Source organism: Schistocerca americana, chromosome 4 (assembly GCF_021461395.2).
Source record: "Schistocerca americana isolate TAMUIC-IGC-003095 chromosome 4, iqSchAmer2.1, whole genome shotgun sequence".
Lineage (NCBI taxonomy): Eukaryota > Metazoa > Arthropoda > Insecta > Orthoptera > Acrididae > Schistocerca > Schistocerca americana.
Window position 1 is genome coordinate 633,374,818 of NC_060122.1, and position 17,815 is coordinate 633,392,632.

The 17,815-nt window shown below is 38.7% G+C and overlaps 1 protein-coding gene across 1 annotated transcript in view; it reads right to left on the minus strand.

The window, feature by feature from the left end:
• Nucleotides 1-2,399: 2,399 nt before the first annotated feature.
• Nucleotides 2,400-17,815, minus strand: part of LOC124614070 — a 256,459-nt gene continuing 241,043 nt past the window's right edge. The window contains exon 8 of the mRNA XM_047142906.1: nucleotides 2,400-2,786. Coding sequence (XP_046998862.1) covers nucleotides 2,752-2,786 — 35 coding nt within the window. The 3' untranslated portion in view covers nucleotides 2,400-2,751. The remainder of the gene's footprint in view (nucleotides 2,787-17,815) is intronic.

Genomic DNA, 17,815 nt, shown 5'->3' on the forward strand with positions numbered 1-17,815 from the left:
CCGTCTCCATGAAGCTGGGCTACGGTCCCGCACACCGTTAGGCCGTCTTCCGCTCACGCCCCAACATCGTGTAGCCCGCCTCCAGTGGTGTCGTGACAGGCGTGAATGGAGGGACGAATGGAGACGTGTCGTCTTCAGCGATGAGAGTCGCTTCTGCCTTGGTGCCAATGACCGAGGCAACAGGGCCAACACCCGGCATCATGGTGTGGGGAGCGATCTCCTACACTGGCCGTACACCACTGGTGATCGTCGAGGGGACACTGAATAGTGCACGGTACATCCAAACCGTCATCGAACCCATCGTTCTACCATTCCTAGACCGGCAAGGGAACTTGCTGTTCCAACAGGACAATGCACGTCCGCATGTATCCCGTGCCACCCAACGTGCTCTAGAAGGTGTAAGTCAACTACCCTGGCCAGGAAGATCTCCGGATCTGTCCCCCATTGAGCATGTTTGGGACTGGATGAAGCGTCGTCTCACGCGGTCTGCACATCCAGCACGAACGCTGGTCCAACTGAGGCGCCAGGTGGAAATGGCATGGCAAGCCGTTCCACAGGACTACATCCAGCATCTCTACGATCATCTCCATGGGAGAATAGCAGCCTGCATTGCTGCGAAAGGTGGATATACGCTGTACTAGTGCCGACATTGTGCATGCTCTGTTCCCTGTGTCTATGTGCCTGTGGTTCTGTCAGTGTGATCATGTGATGTATCTGACCCCAGGAATGTGTCAATAAAGTTTCCCCTTCCTGGGACAATGAATTCACGGTGTTCTTATTTCAATTTCCAGGAGTGTACTTTGTCTAGAAGAAATTAGAATATTTTTAAAGACTTTCTCAACGTTCAAGCACCTTTGAGGCTAATGACACCTCAACAATATTCTTAGGGATTTTCTTAGCACATCTTTTGAAAATCATGATTTAGTTCATTCCTAGTGTGTCAGTTTTCATTAGAATAATCTTTGTAGCTGGCAACTCTCATTGCAGAATGTTGTGGCTGCAAACTGCATTTCTGAGGACTCAACAACCATGATAGAAATCATGTCCAAATCACTTTTCAGATTGAGTGTGAGGATGGCTCTACTCTCCTTCACTACATGAAGCCTGTTAAAAATTCTTATTTTCTAAAAGTGGGAAATGCCTGCGACAATGTATCAAAACATTAACTTTCTTTACCTGTATGGTTACCTAGACATAAAGAATAGGAATTATAAACAAGGACAATTTGTGGTCTACTCCAGTATGATAACGGATGGTTGCCTTAGGACTTCAAGCTCTGTGCTGCTGTAAACAATTTTTGGCAGCTTCATAATTTTACTTCCTGCACCAATATGATAAGTAAATTCTGCATTGCCATCCTATTCTCATGCCGCTGCAGGTGATGTCTATACTCCATACAGCAACAGAAGAGCTCTGACAGCTGACGCAGCTGTGGCGCATGTGCTTCGTGCATCCACAACAGCCAATCAGATCATGATCTTTTGTTTACGTTACCGTGGCAATGCCCCAGTGTTGCCGTAGTGCTGGGCAACTGCTGCTTTCAGTCAGTTCCACCACATGCTACATTCAGGTATGTGTGTATACATGTGCATTCTGCTACTTCTGTGTGTTTCTTGCAGTGTGTGTAAGTGAAAAATATTACATGTAACATTTATGCAGTTTGCTTTACCTTGTTAACGTTGAAAATTTGATTGTGTGGAACCATATTCATGGTAATTTTTTTTAAAGATGTTACCACCACTTGATGGCAATAATTTTTATTTTATTGATTATATGATCCAGAGTTTGGCCATAGGCCATTTTCAAGCACAGTAACTTATTTATATGTCAAAAGATATCAGACTGGTATGAAATACAGTGAAATCTGAACCGCATAACAATAAAATAAAAATTATGCAGCCATATGGCTGCAACGTCATTAAAGAAAATATTTATGTGTGTGTTCGTGTAAGGTGACAAACACTGGTAGTACATGTGAAAAAATACTCCATCAAGGAAGACAGACACTGGTCAGCAGAATGCTGCCCATACAGGAATGCTGCAATGAATGACACGGCATTGTTAGGTTCTGAAGGAGCGCAAGTGTTGCCGAAGGGCGTGACGGGAAGGTCTGTCACCCTGTTCTCCCTGCCGCTGGCTCGCTGCCCGTCCGTGTCGAATAGCAGCAAGAGTACTGCCAGCTGTCAGAGCTCTTCTCTCAATGTAAAGAGTATAGTACAGAACAGGGCAAGTGTAAATCTATGATTGTGTGTAAAATTTGACAGTACACACTGCATATACTGGAAACAAGATATCAGTTTTCATTAATGTGTAGGATTAGCACTTGCTGGCAGATGTCTTGATGGAAGAGTTTTCATTCTTTATTTTGTGAAATAAAATTACATGCAAAAAACATTGAATGGAAGCAACAAGGAAATTTATTTCATTAAAACGTTTGTACATGCATTGTAATTTAAAACTTTCTTTATTATTTCTTTTCTATCTTTTACGTTAATCTACTTGAATTTTTTATAATATATTAAAAAAAAGTTACAAAGTGCTTTTAATTTTTTTATAAATTTATCCAGCCTTCGTCACAGTATATGGATCTTTTCATGCTTTAGATTTAAGTGTAGATTAGCCACATCAGGCCATTTCTCTATATCTATGTTTCATCAATGATTTAAACAATTTGTCTATTTTCATGTGAAATATGAATATATGGTGTCCATTCTGGAAGTTATCAAAATGAATGTTCTTTAAGATCAGTAGCTATGAAGGAAATTGAAGTGACTTCAGCAGAATTCCTGGAAAACAAAAATAAAGTTTTTCACATTTTTACAAAGATGGTATTTCAGAGTAGAATTCAGTCATTTGTTGAAAATTATTTGCAACTGACAACTGAATTCTATACATAAATTTATACTATAACTGCTGAAAAATAACAGCTATGACTAAAATAATAAAGTTGGAACTGCATGAGACCTTCTAAATGCTAGAAAAAGAGTAAATAAGAATGTGTAATAAAACTGCTCACTAATCACAAACACATTTTTCATTTTATTTGGACATAAAGAGGAGACAGCTATTTGAACTTCTATATTCTTGACCTTAACTTACAACAATTTTGGGTTTGTGTGGCAATACTATTGTGTGCAGTATAGTGGATCGTTAACTTATATGATAAATTAATGCATTATCAATTCTTAGGAAAAAGGCGTAATTTGGTAATTCAGTTTGGCAGGCAGTAGGATAATCAAAAGGTCTTGAGTCAGTCTGTGCTTGACATTAAGGATTCACTTCCTGGAAAAAGTTAAATAGCATGTCTGCATAGTGGTTTGAATTATGTGACGAACTGGATTTTCATATGCTTTTGGAAGGGTTAGTTCTCATGTTAGAGCAAATGCACAGTAAATGTATGGCCCTTATAGGTCTGCAGGGAATATATGTGTGTGCAAAATATCTGAACAGACACATGATTAGATCAGCACAAACATACATCAGTACGTTGTTCTTCTGAAGACAGAAGTCAGAAGCAAAAGTAACATCTGTTATGATCGAGATAGTCTAATGAGGCCACCTCTGGCGCTCCTGTTCACAACATATGTAAATGATCTTGCAGATAACTGATGTATTTCTGTATTTGTTAGCCTTGTGGCATCATTAGCAACTTACTACAAAATGCAGTGACACATTTAGATGATCACTGCATGATGTGAGGACTGTTAGCCTACCCTCAGTGCCAAAAAGTAATGTAATGCACATAAATAGATGGAAGTATCTGTATTAATAACATTTAAGTATCTGTATTAATAACATTTCATTGCACAATAGGTGATCAGTCATAATACACAAGTATCTACAAGTTTGTATGCAAAGATTTCATGTGGAATGAACACACAGATATAGCTACTGGGAAGGCAAATGCCAATCTTATTTATTGGAAGGATTATAAGGAAGAGTAATTCATGCACCTAAGACATTTCTTAAAAAACCTTCTCATAATTGCATTATTAGAGAAATTCTGGACCACACAGAAGGATACTGATGATTTCTCTCTCCAAGAACCAACAGTGAAAAGAATAGAAAAGGGGTACAATGATACAGGTGAATTATGTTTTCCAATGTCGTACCCATAGGCGGGGAGTGCACAGTTTCTCTGGAAAACTGCAAGTGGCTGAAACAGCTGAGTGGATGGCATCCAATCTTACACAAATAAAAGAGAACACACAAGAGGAATTCAAGCATGAAGCTCAGAATCATTAACAATATACAAACAAAATCTGAATAGCAAACCAAGTGAAATAACTGAGAATAAGCATATTACTGTGTGCAAATAGTAATGTCAGCAACCAAAAAGCTTTGGATACATCAACACAACTGGCTGATCAATGAGCGTGCACTTTTCTAGTGGTCTATGCCACCCAAAAGTCTTGTTAACAGACCTGTGTGTGGCCATGACATCATAAATCTCTGGAGAGCCAATGCTGGTACATCCATCTGTATATCAGTGTCCAAATGCAATGAAGATACTAAATTATTCTCCACTTTAATGGGGTTGGAAGTGACAAGACCTATGTTTTGGCTACTGGGGCAGTGGGGAGCAATGTTCCCTGGCAGTGACTCCAACAGCATCTCAATTTCCAAAGTTTCCATCCCTTTGGCATCTTATTCATTTTCTGTCTAGTTCAGTTGAGGCTGTAGTTGCTGCTGAGGCACTGAGACTGTCAGTGATTGTAGCATCGGAGGAAGTGACTCAAATTCCGTGAGTTGCCAGACCTGTGCTGGTTCAGTCATCAACTGCTGCCACAGCTGGTAGTAATGGCATGGCGATACATGTTTGAAAGAGCTTGGTGTTTTCTTGCTGGAAAATGGAACCAATTACTCCACAGAACCATGGAGTGCCACTTCGGTAAGCAAACAAATCAGAGCTGACCAGGATGTCATTTCTTGCAAGTTCTTCAGCTTCTCAATGAAATGTCCCAAGTCCATTATGTATGTATCAGTCTCTCAAACATGCAGCTGGAGTAAAGAGGCCAAGTGTTTTGCAAGTTTATACATTATTGAACCAGAAGCACTAACAGTCAGTCTTAATGGAACATTGTTCTTACGGATCTTTGATAATCCATACAGCTGAGGTGTTAGTCTTAATGGAACATTATTCTTATGGCTCTTTGGTAATCCATACAGCTGAAGTGGTAGGGCTTCTGTGTCCTGGAGAGTCCTCTTTATGTCTGCTGAGAGGCCTTGATTAACTGATTCTTATCTAGTACTAAGTGCAGATCCGCTACATCGGTGCACATTGGATCTAATAGGTACTGGTTCTTCTGCTTGTAATCTTCAGTTTTCATTATGATGGTCACATTTTTCCTTATCCAAGAAGGTCAAAGAGTGTCTTAGATCAGCAAAGGAGAAAAGAAACCCACTTGCAATGTCAGGAATATACTCCATACCATGTAAAGGTGGAAAACTCTATGTTAGAATGACTGATGATAAGTCAACACTAGAATCACTGAACATGAGTGGCATTGCTGGTTGGGCCGGGATGAAAAATCAGTCATGGTAGAGCAAACTCTGTGGAAGACCAACCACATAGTAAAATTTGTGAACATGGAAGTTCTTGGAGTAGAAAAGAGTTGTCACACCTGCTTATTCAGGGAAGATGTAGAAATACACAAACATGACCACAGTTTCAACAAGCAAGAAGAAAGCCTCAAGTTGAACAGATGCTGAATTCCCATGTTGCAACAAATGATCGTTGCAGGTAGCAAGGGGAGAACCTCTGCAGTAATCACCACAGAAAAGCTCTTGGACACTGGTGTGCCATATACTGAGTGTCTCACCTAACTCTGCCACCTCAAATATCTCTGGAACAACAACAGATATTCAAAAATGGTTTCCACCAGCATGAATGTATGGCAGGGGCTTAGGAAACCAAATACTACGTGAAATTTTAAAACATAAAGAAATACTATTTTTAACACAAACTTGTGTATTTTTACATGGACACCCCCTATTATTTTGTATGCTATCAATAGCATGAAAAATCACAAACATAATGGTGTTGGTTGCATCGCAATACGTCAGTTACATCCTGAAAAATTCTGAAGCGAAGTTAACGCTTGAAATAAATGAAACGTACAGCTAGCGCATGTCCTGAGACTCAAGCTGCCACTATTCGTGATGTGATTGATGTAATATGTCAGTGGAGTGTTAATGTATGGTGTAGTATTATGCGTGTTCTTGTGGCTTGTTACATTTGCCATCATCTAGTCGATATGGAGGCATTCAGTAATGAAGAAAAACTAGATATTATTTTAATTTATGACTAATGTCACAGAAATGCAACTGCAGCTGTGACACTGTATGCTGAATGCTACTCAGATCAACAGTGTCCATTGTGTTGAACCATTGGCAACATCTGCAAGACACTCAGGTATACAGGAAGCTGGGTTCCCACAAAACGTTGACATACAATGCCAGTGACTGGATTTGCTGTTCTGGCTGGTGTAGTGCACAATCCTCAGGTGGGTGTATGAGAAATTGCTCGAGGTGTAGGAATAAGCCACAGTAGTGTGTGCAGAACCTTGCATCAGCATCAGTTTCGTCCATTCCATATCTCACTGCACCAAGGACTGTACAGGAATGACTTTGAATCCCACTTTGCATTCTGTCATTTTTCACTTCAGCGTTTTCAAGGCACTCCAGTATTCCTAAGCAATACATTGTTTATGGATGAGGCTTCATTTACAAATCATGTTAATGTGAATCTGCGGAACATGCACTTCTGGTCCATGCAAAATCCCCACTGGATTCAGCAAGTTGCTCATCAATGACAGTGGAGTGTCAATTTTTGGTGTGGATCATTGCTAACTGTATTGTAGGTCCCTAGTTTTACCGTGGAACATTGAATAGACAGTAATATGCATCATTTCTTCAACACACACTAGCACTCCTCATTGACGATCTAATATTGTAAACTTGTCTATCATTGTGGTTCCAACAAGATGGATGTTCTGCACACAATGCAAAAGTTGCCAGAGACGCTCTAGATGCGACATATCCAATTAGGTGGATCATCCAAGGAGGTACTGTGTAGGCGGTCCCCCGACTTGACATCATTAGACTTCTTTCTCTGGGGTGCAGTAAGAGACAGAGTGTATCGAGAACCCCCAAAGACAGTAGAGGATATGCAACATTGTATTACTGAGGCATGTACTGGCAATATCTGTAGAAACTCTACAATCTGTGCAACACTCTCTCATTACCCGCCTGCAAACGTATATTGATACAAACAGAGGGCACTACTAATATATGTTGACGTGACACAGTTTCCTTGGTCAAGATGTGGGTTTATCTTCTAAGCTGGATGTAATACACAACAATACAGTTCCTGTGGGTGACAGGATGTAATACACAACAATACAGTTCCTGTGTGTGACAGGGCACTAGTAAATGTGTTTAGCAAAGTGAATTAAAGTGTAGCTCTAGTTGTCATTTTGTTAGAATATAAATACATTTACAATATGAAAAACGTAACTTTGCATTGGGCATGTCACTTGCTTGGTTTTGTGGATTGTTCACACCTTCCCATTGTGTGAGCCCCTGGCACAGACAGCATGAGGTGCATGCTTGAGTCTCAGGATGTGCGCTATCTGTGCGCTTCATTTATTTCAAGCGTCATCTTTGCTTTTCTCAGGATGTAATTGACGTATTATGGTGCAACCAATGCCATTATTTTTGTGATTTTTCATGCGATTGATTGCATATGAAATAACAGGATGTGTCCATTTAAAAATCCACAATTTGTGTTGAAAATAGTATTTGTTTACGTTTTAAAATTCCGCACAGTATTTGGTTTCCTAAGCCCTTGCTGCTGAAAACCATTTTTGAATAACTATTGTTGCTCCAGAGATATTTGAGGTGGCAGAGTTAGGTGAGACCCCCTGTATATAAGCTGCAGCTGTGAGCTCGACTCCAGTCCACCATCAGCTAAGCATGGTGAAACTTTGGCAGTGCCAGCCACTTGTGCTGGCAAAACATCAGAAAAATCATCAAACATATGTCAACCAAAGACCCAGAGACAGAAGGGATATTCCATGTAATGTAGGTCACACTTACAATATTTAAATGTTTAAAGTTTCGTACCTTCTATATATTTTTTGAAAAGTCTGGACTTTTTAGTGTATGGCAACAATGGTTTGTGGCCCATTATTGCTTTCCCTCCATTATTTGTAGCCATTTCTATAATGCCATATGTTTTTCATATGATGAGAGTGTGAATTATTGGAGATTTTGGATCTTCATTTCGACTAACTGGCAGGTAAGAATTAGCATATCATTATTTATATTACCATTACATACCCTAATGTATTGCATAAAGAGTATAAAACTGAAGTAGGTAAATTATAAGTTAGGATAAATAATATAGTACAACAGCACGAACTTTCAAGTAACATGAGTCACTTTCATCTAATTAAGTTTTTATACCAAGAAAGATATTAGAAATAACTTTATCTTGATCAGTAATTTACTTCTTAGTGTGAATGTGTAACTAAAATCACTACTAAAATTTTCCCAATTTCCACTAATATTGTAAAAACAGAAAACTAAATGTGTAACGTGAGTCATGTAATCTGAGCTACAGTTGTACTATTGTAAGGTTAGAAGAAGAGGATGCCTTTAGCAGCAGCAGAAAGACAGAGTAGGAGGAGGGAAAAGTCAAAGAGTGAAGAAAAATATGAAGAAATTAAGAGGAAGCACCTGGAAGAATCTAGAAAAAGCTAGCAGAAGCAGAAACAAAAGGTTCTACAGCAGAATCAACATAGGCAATGGCTGTTATTAGAAGAAAGAAGAGCTAAAACTAGGGCAAGAGTTAGAAAACATAGGCAACATAAGTTACAAAATCAGCAGCATAGCAAAACAGGTTTGTCATCGTGTAAGTCACATGGTGCACTGGATAAAGCCATGGCTCAAGTAGTGCAATTGCATACATTAGCAAGGCACTGTCAACTATACCTGGAAATGTTAAGGTAGTTTCAATCTGGTCAGATGGACCTCCCTCACAACTTAAAAGCAAATATGTTACTGCTGCTGTGCCTCAGTTTCAGTCATTTCATAATGTGGAAATCTATTGGAACTTATTTGCTACATCCTATGGTAAAGGAGCCATAGGTGGAATTGGTGCAGTTGCAGAATGGCTATTGTGGAATGCAGTAAAAAAAGGCGAAAATTCATAGTAGGTGATGCACCAACTTTCGCTCAGGTAGCTGCATGTACCCCAACTATGCATCTTTTTCATGTGTCTGTTGAAATTCAAGGAATCAATGTGAAATGTAATCTGGCTCAAATTTTCAGCACCATCAGTACCAAACATGAAAAGCATTCACTGCTTCACTACAAGAAAGGATTATTACAAACATATCTGCTGTTTCCAAAGAATTTCACTGCTGCAAACCAACATACTGAAGAAACTATAGAAAGTGTGAGAATTGGAGACTAGAATATGATAGTAAATTCACTGCTGGAGAAGTATGTGCAGCTTTTGGAAATTCTTACCTAACCAGTGCAATGGAGCATGCTGGTCATGATTGGCAATGGCCTGTAAAATTGATAAAATTACAAAGAAAATTAATCTACTTGATGTTGTCAATGCAGGAGGATATTTTCAGTTCTCTGACTTTTAATTGAATTTACAGTTCATTTTCCCAGATGTCATGCTCCTATAATTTTTCATGGTGTTTGAAAAGTAGAATGTTAATGTTAAGTTTCTCTTATTTGGCACATAACGTCTTATTTTCATTTCTGTGCTTGCTGGAAAAGATTTTTTCTAACAAGCAGCAGCAAGTAATAAGAGTCACGGAACACTGAGTCATGTGCCTTTTTCAGTGTATTACACCATTTCACAAGGTATAAATATTTTTAGAAATCTATAAGTCTGTCATTTTAAAGCCAGCCTAATATGCATTTTCTGTGATAAAAACCAGATCCATACTCTGAATAGTTTGAGAACACTTTTGACCTAAAATTCACATTAGGAATAGGATGTCCCAAATTTTTAACGTGAGTCACAACATAAATTACATTCTTGTTCTTTAATTTTACTGCTCTTCCCAGCTTAAATAACACTTCAAGAACTTTGCCTGAATAACACAATTTTTAACACTGATTTTAAAAAAATGCATTTATAAACTGATAAAAAGTCAACATGATAAAACATTGATTTCAAAATGTAACAAAAGTCACCATGGAATCTCTCAGAAGCCAATAGGCAATTTTGTAAAACAAATCTGCCACTGCCGTGCAGGGGATCCTAAATCCTGCTAGGTTTCCTGATTAATCAGACAAATTACTGCCCTGGCATCCATGTGGAATTAAATATAAACACCACTGATGCACAACTCAATCAGGAATTTATTAGGCACGTGTGCGGGTTCTGCCAGGACTGGAGTTAAAATGAACGTTGATGCTTCGTCATGTTCTGCTGCCCACAGTTATTGGTGAACACTGGTGCATCAGCACACAGTACTGTTTTCCTGCCCTGTCACTTTGTTTGTGAAAGGAATAATATGTATCGAAAAGATGCAGCCACTGGAGACACTTGTGGCATATCCAACAGTCTGGACAATGGCTTAAGTAAGCATCATAGGGGGTGAATCCAAAGAGGGAGAACACTCCGTGGTCTACATTGAGATGCCTGACTAGGTAGCATTTTCTTACTACGTCCATTGATATCTGCTTGGAAGCAAGAAACATTTCCTTGCACAGGATGCACATCTTGAGTAGCAGCTCAGGAAATATCAGCATGTGGCAGAGAGTTGAACTATATGCCAGCTATTGGAAAGTGCATTTTGAGCTGCTTCTGACACCTCAAACAAGTTGGCAATAATTGTGATCGTGCTTAAGGTGAGGTCTTGCGCTTAAGTGACAACTACACCTCCAATTTAAGAATCTGCATATGAGACACTGCAATTTGTACACTAAAATTTCAATTTATGGGTTAGGCCATGCACATCTACTCTCCAGGATGCATAAGACTGATGATTGACCTGGGCGAAGGTTGCCCGACAGATGTTCGACCTGCAGACTGCTCAAGTTTCAGATCTGCTCCACAATGTTTGATCATCTCCTGCATCTGCTCCTTCTGTAGTTGTCTCCACTATATCTGTTCCTTCTGCATTATTTTACACTGCCAAAACTCAGAAATTATTGGTACTTTGTGAAGAGATATTTAGCCCATGAGAGACAGCCTCATTGTCACTTCTATAATTCACTACTTCGATGGGGGGAGTGCCACAAGGCAGTTTCTCTAATAAATGGCTAGTGGCTGAAGGACCAAGCAGATAATGTTAATCATACACATGTTTGAAAGGACAAACATAGAGGTAGTCAAATGTGAAGCCCAGAATCACCAACAGTGTTTGAACAAAATCTGAATAGCAAACAAAGAGAAAAAGGTGAGAACAAGCATGGCACTGATCGCTGACAGTAATGTCACTAACCAGAAAGATTTGGAAACATCATCACAACTGTCTAAGGAAAGCACATGCCACATCATTGGTTACACAGTTAGACAGTCTTGCTAACAGATGCAGCTGTGAAACTGCGCAACTCTGGATGGACATTGCAGTTGCTTTCATCACAATATTGGTGCCCAAATCTGCAACGATGCTAAACTGTGTGCCATCCTCTGCACAATGTATGCAGAGTTGCTTGAATAATAGGCACTTGTTTTTACAACGGCAACGTTCTCTCTCACAGGTCTGAATGGGGAGATGACTGGACACCTGAAGCTATCAGTCTTTCAGAACAGTTTTCACCATTCATCACAACTATAGCATTTGGACATCTCAAAAAACTTTTCACAGTCTAATGGTAAATATTTGTTTACCAGGGAGTACTGTGTACTGGAATAGAATACTTAGACAGTAATATTGCATGTTTGAGGGGGCAGGAGGATTGGTGTCAATGTCACTGAAGATTTACGTATAACTAATTACTTCCCCGTAATTAATGATCACAAGGCAGGCAAAAATAGAATCATGATGTGTTTGGAGCTTGTACTCAAATTATGTGTGTTGATCACCACTGTGTGCAGAAAACTTATTTGTTTTACTTCTCACAAACAGTTTGTGATTCAAATAAAGCATGCTCTCTCTCTCTCTCTCTCCCTCTCCCTCTCCCTCCCTCTCTCTCTCTCTCTCTCTCTCTCTCTCTCTCTCTCTCTCTCTCTCTCTGCGCCAAATCCATAGTATCAGTTGAGCACACAACCACTGTGTCTTCAGTTGATACAATGTAGTGGCACAGTGCACCTGTTTTAAAGACTTTCTTATTGATGTGTGCTTGATAATATTACAATTGCAGAACCCATTTGAAGCTTAGAGAAAAAAAAAGTTATTCTAGCTATATAGCTTTTGGTCATTCTATGTCAAGTGGAGCAGCCTGACATGATTGCTGCCTGGCCATTCAAAATCCAGTGAAAGGTTTTGAGCAGGTTCAACAAAGTATTGGATAAACATGTACAAAGTTTAGATAGGGGTCCCAAATTTGCACTGCTATGTGCACGCCCAAGTACCAACTTTGGATAACTATTATGAAAGCCCCCATTTCCTCATACTTGTGTCTGATAAGAAAATATTACTGATTTGATTTTCAAATAAGTTTGGTGATAGCTGTAATTCTGCAAAGGTGGAAGAAAATTCATTGCGTAACTTAGAGAGCACATCTGTGATCAGCCATAAATTGTAATTTTCAGGATGGATTCAGCCAAGAATTGGTATTATGATACACAGCCATGTTGTCTTCTTGAGGTCTTTGTACAATAGCCTCTGTCCTTATCTATTCAAACCTATTCTCCTGTAAATTTTGCAGAAAATTTTCAGTTGCCAAATTTTGGATAGATTTGGAGGGCCCATTTGTCAGGGTATGTTCTTTATCTTTTCTATCTTGCTGTGCCTAGAAAGAGCTTCAGAAGGTATATAGTTCAACTTTTGGGCCATGGCCAGTTATGGCTGAAAACATGTTTCTAAGTTATTACCTTTCACACATGGTCAATATGCTGAAATGTGACATTAGTTAGCAAACAGAAAGTAAAAATCAGTGAATGCTGTTTCTGTGTCCATAAAAATAAAAATTTAGTTATGTAAAAATCAACTTCAAGCATTAATCAGCAATAAACCAAATGAAACTCTACAAAGTTAGAATGTCAAACTGTACAACAGGAATAATTCTTTTCCACTTCAGACTGAATAAACTGCTGATACTGTTTCCAAATTCTAAGTAAATATCTTGACTTCCTGATGTTATTGATAGTGCTTTTATGATTTTAAATTTTCATTGTTCAGGAATCCAGCAAGTATCTTTACTAGACGGCCAGCTGAAGCAATGGGCAGGACCATGAAGTGTAACGTATGAATTGGTGAAGTGATGTATTGCACGGGATCGGCTGAACTGATGAATGGTGATGCCCACCATAAAAGTTTTATTTAAGTAATAAATGTAGTATAATATAGTGGTGGGATGTTTGTTTTCTTTATGTGTATGTATTCCGGAGTTAAGAGATGCATCGTATTTGCAAGCTGGATGACGACAGCAATGTTGCTACGTTTTGCAGTTACTATGCTTTGGACAGTTTATTCCATGTTGTTGGGTCCTGCCTTACAGATATGGTGCATGCTATGGAAGAAGAATGGCCATGACAATTGCAGCAAAGTCACAGGAACAAGAGCAAAACATATCTATCAAATTCAATTTGATCCTGGTATCTGGAACTGTCAGTTTACTGACATTGTCCTTACTGACGTATTTGTGGCATTCCAAGTAACAAACATTTCTTATGGATTGTCATTGTAAAAGGAGAATGCAATATACATCACATTATTTATGAGAAGTGTCATATTTATTTAAAGAATTTGAACAGTGGATTGTATTCTTGACTTCCAGCAATAAGTGCAGCAGTTTGAGACACAAAGTCCAACCTAGAGGTATTGGCAAATGTGAAGAAATGACCTGGCAAGCAAGTCAATAATAGGGAATTGTAGATCCTGAGCAAATGTTACATCATCACTCAATAACATCGGAGCACCACAACCATGTGCATGCATATTGCTAACCGAGTGATGTTTTTGTTGTCATGAAACTTCACACACTTCTCACCCACCAAGAATTGTTGTACATACAAGCTATGTATTGCCCACATTCTAATGTTGTAGTTGAAACAGCTGGAATTTTTTCATCTGCTTGAAATGCTTTAACTGTGAATCCTACAGCATTATTGGAAACTCTGCTTACTGTTTTTGATTAGGCCAATGGGCTTGCACTGGCGATTTTCTCTTGTCCCAGAAATTGTGTGACCTTTAGCAAACCTTCGTTTCTGATCAAACAAAATTTGTTCAGTTTCTTCATGCGTAACATAAAAAAGATGATGCCTGAAATATTTGTAGAACTTATTAAGAGGCATGAATATTGAGACATCCAAAGGTCTCTGTGAGCTAACATGAGCTGCCTTTCTAACTTCTCCTCCAGTTCCATCACAAGGAGATTTTCTACAACTGATTACAAAGAAATTTCAGTCAGCAGAGGTACCAAAGTCCTTTTCATGCAGGCGTAAATTGATAAAATTTTTGTATTGGGCAGCATATCCATCACTAAAGTAGTGAACGCACTTGATGTCTTCTATTGTTATTCTCAAATATTTAATCAGACTCATTATGAATGCATGAACTGCAGTGGCATCATGATGAAGGCACTAATAATACAGCAACTGATATTCTGTAGTGCCTTACCACCAAAGTAAATCACAAAGGGTTCCAAATCAGATTTTCCAGGACACTGTTCATGGTATTGCACCATGCCGTCTTTTGATTCCAAACAGGACACAGTATTCTAGATTAGTTTCTTGTAGTCCTCTTTCTTGATAGGTGTTGAAGCTAACATCAGTTTGGCATTTCAATGTATCACGCATAAATAAACTGAGTATGTACCAGCAGGATCAACTCCAATACACCACTTTGGCCTGAGTTCACAAAATTTTGGGAACCCCAATTCACTGCCATATGCTTACAGTAGACTATGAACATTTCTTTCATGTTACAAAGTAGGACACATTTCTGCTTATGACCTTTTTCACTGTCCACTCTTACTGCTATGTAATTGTTTTTGCCTGGGTACAGCTGAGAAAATTCATCATCTTTGAATAACCTGAGGACTTTATCTTTGAGGCATTTTTGAGTATGCATAGCAATGTAAGGGATCAAACTTTCCTCAGAAGAGGGTAACTAATGTATGAATTATGGAGGAGACAGGTAGATCCTAAAGGTACTGTCCAGGAGCTATGGAACAAATATGCAACAATAATTATTTGCTGGTTGTTCAACAGATTACTGAGCCCAGTGAGATAAATCTGACTGTTGTCTTAATTCATGACACATTTAAAGAAATATTAGATCTGTTGGAATGTGAGGATACTCTCAGTCAAATATGAAGATTTCAGGCCCACTTGGATCACTATGTCGACAGAATGAGTGACCTAGTGGATGTGGACAAGAATCAGGAACAATTTTTAGAAACCTATAGCGACACTATTAATGAATGGTTTCACACCCATAATAGAAAAATGAGTAATTTCGGTAGTGAAGTTAATTCGAGTGTTCATAATAGAGAGGCTGGGTAAACTATCATTGATACTCTGTTCACAAAGTTGCAGAACCACAGGATTTTTTGAAACAGTGTTGTCATTCATCATTGAATTCAGTGGGTCATATAGCTGAATTTTTGTATTTTATGATAGGCTTCAGAATAGAGCTCAGACCACGGAACTGGGTGATTTAAATGCTTTAAGATCAGTTGAGGTATCATCAGTCTGGCTGTGAATATTAATAAACTGTGTACAGCAAGTCAGAAGGAAAGTGATGGCATTGAAACCTCCGTACACCAAGGAGCAAGTAGTAAGCCATATTTTACAGTGGCTAAGCCATGAGAATAGTCAGAGAGCAGTATTTTGTCAGGTCTGCAAGATGTTGGCTCAATTAGACTAGGTAGTTCTGGAGAGCCAGGCTGTGGAATTTGTGGATATGCACAGGGATAGCCAATCTGTAAGAGCAAGAGATTGGGAGAGTAGAGATTTAGATGGGAGACAGGAGGTGGAGGAAGTACAGGGAGGAGGAGGAGGAGGAGGAGGAGGAAGGCATTAGAGAAGGACACCTGGGGAACACTTCATCAAAAGTAGTTTGTCAGGATTGTGGCAAACCCAGACGTGTATGAAGGGAATTTAGGGAGAAGAGTAGAGAGCAAGAATTATGACAGCTGCAACAAAGACAGGGCAGATTCAGAGCCAGTTTAAGGCATAAGCAAGACAAGATGCCATTTGGGGCACCAAGCTGAGTGGGGTGTCAGAGGCACCACAGCTATAAGATTTCCATACAGCACATATCACAATTTGTAGGAACCATTTAGGGCGACAAGCCAAGAGGGGTGCCAGAGACAACCAAGTGCAAGATTTGTATACAATGTGTATCACAATTAGTAGAGAAAACTGACATGGATGAAAGTGTTTGAGAGAAGAAGGGGTTGGGGCTGGGAGGTGACACAACAAGTGGATTTTTCCTGTTTATTATGTTTCCCTTCTCCCATAAATAAACAATTATTTCTAATTATTATCTTATTTTCAATATATTTAACTATTTGCGAGTAACACCTGCATGAAAATCTGAAGTTCTTCTTTAGACTGGATTTCAATGGAATTTATTATTCAGATTATTATTTTTGCTGGTCTGATTCAATTGGTATAATTAGTTGTCATTACAACTCTCATAATTAAAACTTATAACTGACTGCAATATACTTTGCTACATGTAAAACTTCATGAGCTAATCAACACAGTTTGGAAAAGTGATCTACACCAATCATAAGTTAAGCATTCCCACTTTTCAGTAGTGGATTTTAAATTACCTAAAGCTAATTATCTTCAACAGTAACTGAACTTTGAAGTTCATGAGCAGCCCCTTTTTCATTGCATATTTTCATGAGAAGCACTGTTAAATTCTGCACTTTGACCACATACTTTTGTTACCTTAACTTATCTATACAAAATGATATACAGCACTGATTAACTCATTAATTAATAATTTCATGTAATTTGCTATAATTTGCAATCACACTTATACATATAAAGAATGGGACTCAAATTGTATAAAGACAGTAGTTTGCTGTAAGTTTATAGACATATCAAAAGTAGTTTGTCAGGATTGTGGCAAACCCAGACGTGTATGAAGGGAATTTAGGGAGAAGAGTAGAGAGCAAGAATTATGACAGCTGCAACAAAGACAGGGCAGATTCAGAGCCAGTTTAAGGCATAAGCAAGACAAGATGCCATTTGGGGCACCAAGCTGAGTGGGGTGTCAGAGGCACCACAGCTATAAGATTTCCATACAGCACATATCACAATTTGTAGGAACCATTTAGGGCGACAAGCCAAGAGGGGTGCCAGAGACAACCAAGTGCAAGATTTGTATACAATGTGTATCACAATTAGTAGAGAAAACTGACATGGATGAAAGTGTTTGAGAGAAGAAGGGGTTGGGGCTGGGAGGTGACACAACAAGTGGATTTTTCCTGTTTATTATGTTTCCCTTCTCCCATAAATAAACAATTATTTCTAATTATTATCTTATTTTCAATATATTTAACTATTTGCGAGTAACACCTGCATGAAAATCTGAAGTTCTTCTTTAGACTGGATTTCAATGGAATTTATTATTCAGATTATTATTTTTGCTGGTCTGATTCAATTGGTATAATTAGTTGTCATTACAACTCTCATAATTAAAACTTATAACTG